General features: G+C 39.8%; 1 protein-coding gene across 4 annotated transcripts in view; it reads right to left on the bottom strand.

The window, feature by feature from the left end:
* The window catches only part of appa (amyloid beta (A4) precursor protein a), a 59039-nt gene that overhangs the window by 31161 nt on the left and 17878 nt on the right, over positions 1 to 10000 (bottom strand). For all 4 annotated transcript variants that reach the window (XM_072443302.1, XM_072443469.1, XM_072443386.1 and 1 more), the window contains exon 2: positions 4267 to 4434. In XM_072443302.1, the coding sequence (XP_072299403.1) occupies positions 4267 to 4434 (168 nt within the window). The remainder of the gene's footprint in view (positions 1 to 4266; positions 4435 to 10000) is intronic.

The following is a 10000-nucleotide window of genomic DNA, read 5'->3' as shown; positions in this document are numbered from 1 at the left end:
TAACTGGAGGTGTACAGACTGCAGTAATAGTGTATAACTGGAGGTGTACAGACTGCAGTAATAGTGTATAACTGGAGGTGTACAGACTGCAGTAATAGTGTATAACTGGAGGTGTACAGACTGCAGTAATAGTGTATAACTGGAGGTGTACAGACTGCAGCAATAGTGTATAACTGGAGGTGTACAGACTGCAGTAATAGTGTATAACTGGAGGTGTACAGACTGCAGTAATAGTGTATAACTGGAGGTGTACAGACTGCAGTAATAGTGTATAACTGGAGGTGTACAGACTGCAGTAATAGTGTATAACTGGAGGTGTACAGACTGCAGTAATAGTTTATAACTGGAGGTGTACAGACTGCAGTAATAGTGTATAACTGGAGGTGTACAGACTGCAGTAATAGTTTATAACTGGAGGTGTACAGACTGCAGTAATAGTTTATAACTGGAGGTGTACAGACTGCAGCAATAGTTTATAACTGGAGGTGTACAGACTGCAGTAATAGTGTATAACTGGAGGTGTACAGACTGCAGTAATAGTGTATAACTGGAGGTGTACAGACTGCAGTAATAGTGTATAACTGGAGGTGTACAGACTGCAGTAATAGTGTATAACTGGAGGTGTACAGACTGCAGTAATAGTGTATAACTGGAGGTGTACAGACTGCAGTAATAGTGTATAACTGGAGGTGTACAGACTGCAGTAATAGTGTATAACTGGAGGTGTACAGACTGCAGTAATAGTGTATAACTGGAGGTGTACAGACTGCAGCAATAGTTTATAACTGGAGGTGTACAGACTGCAGTAATAGTTTATAACTGGAGGTGTACAGACTGCAGTAATAGTGTATAACTGGAGGTGTACAGACTGCAGTAATAGTGTATAACTGGAGGTGTACAGACTGCAGTAATAGTGTATAACTGGAGGTGTACAGACTGCAGTAATAGTGTATAACTGGAGGTGTACAGACTGCAGCAATAGTGTATAACTGGAGGTGTACAGACTGCAGCAATAGTGTATAACTGGAGGTGTACAGACTGCAGTAATAGTGTATAACTGGAGGTGTACAGACTGCAGTAATAGTGTATAACTGGAGGTGTACAGACTGCAGTAATAGTGTATAACTGGAGGTGTACAGACTGCAGTAATAGTGTATAACTGGAGGTGTACAGACTGCAGTAATAGTGTATAACTGGAGGTGTACAGACTGCAGTAATAGTGTATAACTGGAGGTGTACAGACTGCAGTAATAGTGTATAACTGGAGGTGTACAGACTGCAGCAATAGTGTATAACTGGAGGTGTACAGACTGCAGTAATAGTGTATAACTGGAGGTGTACAGACTGCAGTAATAGTGTATAACTGGAGGTGTACAGACTGCAGTAATAGTGTATAACTGGAGGTGTACAGACTGCAGTAATAGTGTATAACTGGAGGTGTACAGACTGCAGTAATAGTTTATAACTGGAGGTGTACAGACTGCAGTAATAGTGTATAACTGGAGGTGTACAGACTGCAGTAATAGTTTATAACTGGAGGTGTACAGACTGCAGCAATAGTTTATAACTGGAGGTGTACAGACTGCAGTAATAGTGTATAACTGGAGGTGTACAGACTGCAGTAATAGTGTATAACTGGAGGTGTACAGACTGCAGTAATAGTGTATAACTGGAGGTGTACAGACTGCAGTAATAGTGTATAACTGGAGGTGTACAGACTGCAGTAATAGTGTATAACTGGAGGTGTACAGACTGCAGTAATAGTGTATAACTGGAGGTGTACAGACTGCAGTAATAGTGTATAACTGGAGGTGTACAGACTGCAGTAATAGTGTATAACTGGAGGTGTACAGACTGCAGTAATAGTGTATAACTGGAGGTGTACAGACTGCAGTAATAGTGTATAACTGGAGGTGTACAGACTGCAGTAATAGTGTATAACTGGAGGTGTACAGACTGCAGTAATAGTGTATAACTGGAGGTGTACAGACTGCAGTAATAGTGTATAACTGGAGGTGTACAGACTGCAGTAATAGTTTATAACTGGAGGTGTACAGACTGCAGTAATAGTGTATAACTGGAGGTGTACAGACTGCAGTAATAGTGTATAACTGGAGGTGTACAGACTGCAGTAATAGTGTATAACTGGAGGTGTACAGACTGCAGCAATAGTTTATAACTGGAGGTGTACAGACTGCAGCAATAGTTTATAACTGGAGGTGTACAGACTGCAGTAATAGTGTATAACTGGAGGTGTACAGACTGCAGTAATAGTTTATAACTGGAGGTGTACAGACTGCAGTAATAGTGTATAACTGGAGGTGTACAGACTGCAGTAATAGTGTATAACTGGAGGTGTACAGACTGCAGTAATAGTGTATAACTGGAGGTGTACAGACTGCAGTAATAGTGTATAACTGGAGGTGTACAGACTGCAGTAATAGTTTATAACTGGAGGTGTACAGACTGCAGTAATAGTTTATAACTGGAGGTGTACAGACTGCAGTAATAGTGTATAACTGGAGGTGTACAGACTGCAGTAATAGTGTATAACTGGAGGTGTACAGACTGCAGTAATAGTGTATAACTGGAGGTGTACAGACTGCAGTAATAGTGTATAACTGGAGGTGTACAGACTGCAGTAATAGTGTATAACTGGAGGTGTACAGACTGCAGTAATAGTGTATAACTGGAGGTGTACAGACTGCAGTAATAGTGTATAACTGGAGGTGTACAGACTGCAGTAATAGTGTATAACTGGAGGTGTACAGACTGCAGTAATAGTGTATAACTGGAGGTGTACAGACTGCAGTAATAGTGTATAACTGGAGGTGTACAGACTGCAGTAATAGTGTATAACTGGAGGTGTACAGACTGCAGTAATAGTGTATAACTGGAGGTGTACAGACTGCAGTAATAGTGTATAACTGGAGGTGTACAGACTGCAGTAATAGTGTATAACTGGAGGTGTACAGACTGCAGTAATAGTGTATAACTGGAGGTGTACAGACTGCAGTAATAGTTTATAACTGGAGGTGTACAGACTGCAGTAATAGTGTATAACTGGAGGTGTACAGACTGCAGTAATAGTGTATAACTGGAGGTGTACAGACTGCAGTAATAGTGTATAACTGGAGGTGTACAGACTGCAGCAATAGTTTATAACTGGAGGTGTACAGACTGCAGCAATAGTTTATAACTGGAGGTGTACAGACTGCAGTAATAGTGTATAACTGGAGGTGTACAGACTGCAGTAATAGTTTATAACTGGAGGTGTACAGACTGCAGTAATAGTGTATAACTGGAGGTGTACAGACTGCAGTAATAGTGTATAACTGGAGGTGTACAGACTGCAGTAATAGTGTATAACTGGAGGTGTACAGACTGCAGTAATAGTTTATAACTGGAGGTGTACAGACTGCAGTAATAGTGTATAACTGGAGGTGTACAGACTGCAGTAATAGTGTATAACTGGAGGTGTACAGACTGCAGTAATAGTGTATAACTGGAGGTGTACAGACTGCAGTAATAGTGTATAACTGGAGGTGTACAGACTGCAGTAATAGTGTATAACTGGAGGTGTACAGACTGCAGTAATAGTGTATAACTGGAGGTGTACAGACTGCAGTAATAGTGTATAACTGGAGGTGTAGAGACTGCAGTAATAGTGTATAACTGGAGGTGTACAGACTGCAGTAATTGTGTATAACTGGAGGTGTACAGACTGCAGTAATAGTGTATAACTGGAGGTGTACAGACTGCAGTAATAGTGTATAACTGGAGGTGTACAGACTGCAGTAATTGTGTATAACTGGAGGTGTACAGACTGCAGTAATAGTGTATAACTGGAGGTGTACAGACTGCAGTAATAGTGTATAACTGGAGGTGTACAGACTGCAGTAATTGTGTATAACTGGAGGTGTACAGACTGCAGTAATAGTGTATAACTGGAGGTGTACAGACTGCAGCAATAGTTTATAACTGGAGGCTGGAGGCGGGTCAGAAAGTCTACAGTGGAATGTGCTGTTTAACTGTCAGATTACAGATTGTTGACCTGGTTTATGGCTCATAGCTCTGTAATTACTGGGCCTATCCACATGAAACAAAATAACTGACAGAAAGAGATCTCATTACTGAACCCCAAACGATGTGACTGTTATTAGATGAAATTACATTAAATAATAGAAGTTTTGGAGCTATTTCCCAACACATTTTAGGGACAAACATACATTTCTATCCCCCTGGGCCCATTAGTCTCAGGCGTACCTCCTGGCAGTAGTGCAGGATGCCCTCTTTAGTCCCGATGCAGCTCTTGCTTCCGGATGGGTCGCTCTCCCACTTCCCCGTCTGGACGTTGATGTGCATGTTGAGTTTTCCACAGAACATGGCGACCTGAGGCTCCGCCAGCAGCCCCATGGAGACGTCTGTGGGCACCTGCAGAGAAGAGGGAGGGTGGGTTCATTCAGGGAAATCCAATCACTTTTGTGTAGAGCTGGACAATACATCCTCTTTATGGCTGCCTTTTTCAGGATATTTCATTTTTAAACCCGTGGATAAGTGTGTTTTGAGACAAATATGTGTTTAGAACTACCTCATACTTTCAATTGAGACTTGGTTTAGCCTCAAATTCAGGCCTGGTAATGTCTGTGTTAGATTTAGTAGTATTAAAAGCCTAAATGTAATCACAACCCTTGCGTACGCCTGCACAACTTGTAGGCCCTGCGGAGATGTTCTTTAAGCACATTTGACCTATAATAACACACCGTGGACTTAAAAATCAATACATTTTCCATAAATAATGCAGGTTTTATGGATTTATCTGTCAAAAGATTCAACATCAATCCACCGCAGTGGACAGAGGTACTCAAAAGATACTCAAACGTTACCACTACTTCTACTGCAAATACTTTTAGACCCACTGATACTTGCTGCTACTATAAATCACACCTGCTACAGAAAAATAAGCCCCTCCTACTGCTTCTAATATCTAATAACCATAGTATAATTATATAATACTAATACCACTACTGCTTCTATTTGTCTTCATTTAATAGTGAAAGTACAAACATTACTACCGCTGCTGCCATCATTGCATTCCACAAAATAGAATGATTTAAACTCTATCAGAAAACCCCAAAATGATTAGCATTTTGTACTAAATGACTTGAGTAAAATTATACATTGATTAAACTCTGCTGTTTGATTACGTAAAAGCCTTAGGCACAATTTTGTTCATGATTTGTCATATGTTTGGTGGCAGCGAGAGCCTGAGGAGAGTGAATGTAGGAATGGTGTTGTTAAATGAGGTGGGACCAAACAAAGAAAGTGAAAAGAAGAGGGTAAAGTTACTTCATTTAGAAAAGTGATGTTGCTTTGAGTTGTTGAAACTAAGTTAGTTGCTTGCATGATGTAGAGTATTCAACATATCGATGACATTTTTGAGTTATAATTTAGCTTGAAATCAGAAGTAACGTATTGGAAGTCAGAAACAGCGATATGAGGATCATTCCTGTTTCACTGTCGTATCACCACAAACTGATACATGGGACAGATACACATTATTATTATTGTTACACTGCAATTATCAGTTGGTTGTATTATATTTTGCTTGGAAATCTGTTTTCTGTTACTTTTGTTCATGTTTTGTTCGAACAAAACCTAATAAATATAATAAACTATCTCATCTGGATATTCATATTTGCACTTTGAGAAAGAGTGGAAAAAGGAAGCGAGGAATATTCATCAACTGTATTGCTTTTATTTGTTTCATTGTCCTGCTGATGTTATGGTCTCATGTCTTATCTTACGTGTGATGTGTGTTTGTAATTCATTTCAAGAGCGTCATATTTGTTTTATATTGCTGTTATGTGCAGCACTTCTTAAACTATCTTTTTTTATGAAATGTGCCATACAAACTAAGTTGTTTTGGATCGTGGAGAGGAAAAGGGGAGGGAACGAGGGAGGAAATGGAGAGCGGGGGGAGTGAGTGGAGCTGAATGGGGGAGAGACACTGCTTTGTTCAGAGATAATCACGTTAAAGCTGCAAAGGCTCTGGCTCCGTAAGACGAGGCCTGTGAGAGGAGCAAGTCTGCGGCTGCTGCTGCTGCTGCTGAATCTGGGTTAAGACGCAGCGCTGCAGCTCTATCATCTTTAACACGGGGAGGAATGGTTCTGTTGGGTCCGTTGGTCTTTTGAACGTTGGCTATTTCTACTTTACTTCTACTTTCTTCCATTTCTTATTTCGACTGCTGTGGCTCTAATCTCCTGGTCTTTTGTGGAGCTGAACACGACAGTGGGCGGGGACTTTTTGGTTATGCAAATAAAACATACTTGATAACGGCCCATAAACACTATCAGAACATGTCTTTGTAATGTATAGTTTGTGACGTTCACTGCAGACCACTTGGCCCGGGTCACCCCCGTGAAGACAAACTGGGTCAATGGGCTTAACTCTAAGTCAATGAATAAATTAACTACTTTTAGAAATACATTGTACTTCATTGTTCGCGTGCTCTGACTGGCCAGAGCTCTGAACATATCAAATGACAAATGAATCAAGTTTTGTATAAAAGACCGAGCTAAAATTTGACTATAGTGACTTCCTAGTTTTACAAGTCACATCAGAGCAGCAATACTTGAACTTTGTAATTGTGTACATTTTTAACCATGTAACACTACTTTTACTGCCTATTTATTTCAAAACTTGGCTACAATCACGTCTAAATCCGTCATATTGAGGACAAATCATTCCATTGGACTCATTACAAGCTGGTTTCAGTAGTAGCAGTGGCTGTAGCCCCCTGTGTGCCCCCTTCAAGGCCTGTCGTACATTCACACAGGAGCTTTCACACAGACAGATGCTCCATAGGATTAAACAGATCCATCTGTTTAAGGGTCAGAACAAGTCAAGACCAGGAAAGGAGTTTGACGTAAATGGGTTTGTTACCGTGGTGAAGATTGTGGTGAATAATAAACCAAACAAAGTGCCTCTTTCCTTTAAATACATGTACAATAACCACGAATAGAGTTGAAAAAACACATGTTCAGAAAGGATTATTCAAATGAGTAAATAGAAAGCTAATTTGAATGGCAAATCTGACTTCCTCCTCTGTACTTCCACAATACGACTGAACATGACTAACAATGATATAACAATGAGGAACTAGGCTTTGTTAGCTTCCAATACATTAAAGGTGCATTATGTAACTTTTCTAGTGGAGGTTCCACCATCTGCTTGTTTTCATGGAGAGGATAGTTTGTGTTGGTATACTTGGTTACAATTATTCATATACATTTATTTGTTTTTTAAGGAATTGTACTTTTCAGAGTGGTGATACTTTTATTATACTTTTAATCCGATTTGAAATTAATTGTATGGGCAAAATCTTATTCAGTTGTGTACTTGAATAGGCTTCTCCAAGTACTTTTTAACTTGAGTTGTTATTTGAGGCACTACTTTTGACTTCTACTTGAGTAAATATATGTACCAGTAAGTAAGTTTACTCTTCTTTTAGATGTCTCTCTTTCTCAGGGCAAAGTATTTTCATTGCATGCTCTATGTATCATATGGTCTAAACTTTAAGACTAAATGTAACCTTGGGTGGTAAAGGGAAAATATACAACGTCCATATATCGGGGATGGACTAAAAATGAGCTATTTCTTTTTTTTAAGAACATAAAACAACAAAAACAAGACCGGGCAGGACCAGAGAAAAACTCACATCCAAAGAACAGAAGATTAAAGCATATTCAGTCCAAAATAAAGTTCCCATTTTGTCATTTTCATATTGTGTATGTTGATTGGTCCAGTCCTTAGCCCATGTTTGTTGTGATGGTCTTCTCAGCTGCCAGAAGCATGTCCCAAAGATATCCATCCATTGTGTCCAAAGCAGGGTGTTTCAGGCCCAAATATAATGTTCCAAAATTGAGTGGGACGGTGGTGTTGAAAATAGTCTGCATTGCCTTGATCATTTCTGTCCAAAACCTTTGTGCAAATAATGTGAATAATGAGCACTTTCACGTGGCGTTGTGAAGTAACAGAATTCTTTCCAAACATGTGATTATGTGATCATCATTGTGAAGTACATACATGTTCCCATTCATGGTCCGTCTTTATAAAATATATACGAATACGATTTAATTTTAATATATTTAGTTGAGTGGTTGTCCAGAGTAGTAATGCATTTATATCATTTAGAAATGAAAAAGGGTTATTTCAAGGTAGAAACGGCCGATGTTCTAGCGTCTGTAGCGAAATGTAGCACAAAGAGGACATTATATCACCTGAATAACTCCAGACCTTGTGATTTAATTTGTCAACATTCCATTTGAGTTCATTTATATGTTTGGTGGTCACTTTCAATGTGATTCCCCAGTGAGATCCTTGGTCCGGACTTGGCACTAATCTCACAGTAGGATTATGTGGACCGGCTGTGAACAGGAAAACCCCCCATGGTCCCAATCTGCTGTAGTCCTGGTACTGACCTGATTTAATCCTGGTACAGACCTTGTAGAGTCCTCCTTTAGTCCTCCTGGGGAAGTTTAGTCCCACTACAGTCCCATTAAAGTGTTTGGTCCATGATTAGTTAGTCTTGGTTTAGTCCTGTGTAGTCCCAGATTATTCTTAGTGTAGTCCCAGTTAGAGTCATGGTTAAGTCTTGGTTTAACCCTGGTTTTATGTTGTTTTATTTCTGGTTTAGACCTGGTGTAGCTCTCAGTGCTGGTCTGATCCTTGTTTAGCCCTGGTTTAAACCTGATTTGTCTCAGGTTTAGTACTGATTAGTCATGGTATAGTCTTGGTTTTTGCTGATTTAGTCCTTGTTTAGTCCTGGTGTAGCCTCAGTTTATTCTTGGTTTAGTCCGTTTTAGGGTTTAGTCAGTTTAACCCTAGTCTCATGTTTTTAGCCTGGTTTAGTCCTGATTTAGCCTGGTTTAGCCTGGTTTAGTCCTGATTAAGCCTGGTTTAGTCCTGATTTAGCCTGGTTTAGCCTGGTTTAGTCCTGATTAAGCCTGGTTTAGTCCTGATTTAGCCTGGTTTAGTCCTGATTTTGCCTGGTTTAGCCTGGTTTAGTCCTGATTTAGCCTGGCTTAGTCCTGATTTTGCCTGGTTTAGCCTGGTTTAGTCCTGATTTAGCCTGGTTTAGTCCTAATTTTACCTGGTTACACAAAGTCATTTTACACATTACCTGCAGTAATACGGAGCAAAGGTCAATGTTGTTCGATTTTCTGTGTTTTTTTCTTGTTTCTTTAGATTTTGTGCGCGTCGGCTTTATTGACAGGAAGGAAGTGTGAAATGGGGGATGAAAGAGAAGGAAGGACATGCAGCAAATCATCAAAGTCACGGCCGGCTTCACCAGGAGCCTGGCACGTGTGCTGTGCCACTCCACCACAAATTTAGCTTTTTATCTGATGCTACAAAACAACAATGCATTTGTCTATGTTATATTTACAGTTAAGTTGGCTCGACCACTTAAAGTTTGTATAAATGAAGCGGTCAGATGTCCGATAAAGCGTTTTATGGGACATGTTACTGTAGTCCGGAAACGGACTACGATTCAGGGAAAAGCAAAGATACCATCACAGCAATCAAATGATAAAAGGCAGAAACGCAGATCGGATTACGGATTATTAGAGGCTGTAAGAGGCCGAGAATTGACCTGACATCTACAACAAGGGCCGCCACGATTAATCAACTAATATCATGACTAGCCAACTACAAAAAATAATCGTGAACATAATTTTGCATTTAATAACACTAAAAAAACATTAAAAATAGGAAATAGGCTCAATTAAGATCTAAAGTCACATGTTTTTAAAGATAACAGCAATTTGAAATACCCTAAACTCCAAAGTCCTAAATAGCAATACCATTTTCTGAGAGTTCTACAGGATAATGTGCAAAGCATGTATTCTGGTTTAGTCCTGGACCAGATCAAACCCCATTAGGCAGGACAATAGTGACATAAAGGTAGTTTTTACACTGATCCGTCCATCGAATCTA

This window comes from Eucyclogobius newberryi, unplaced genomic scaffold, assembly GCF_026437365.1.
Source record: "Eucyclogobius newberryi isolate DKJ021-1_F unplaced genomic scaffold, fEucNew1.0.hap1 SCAF_1, whole genome shotgun sequence".
NCBI classification, from domain to species: domain Eukaryota; kingdom Metazoa; phylum Chordata; class Actinopteri; order Gobiiformes; family Gobiidae; genus Eucyclogobius; species Eucyclogobius newberryi.
Note: the sequence above shows the minus strand (reverse complement) of the source record. Positions and strands in the feature narration are given on the sequence as shown.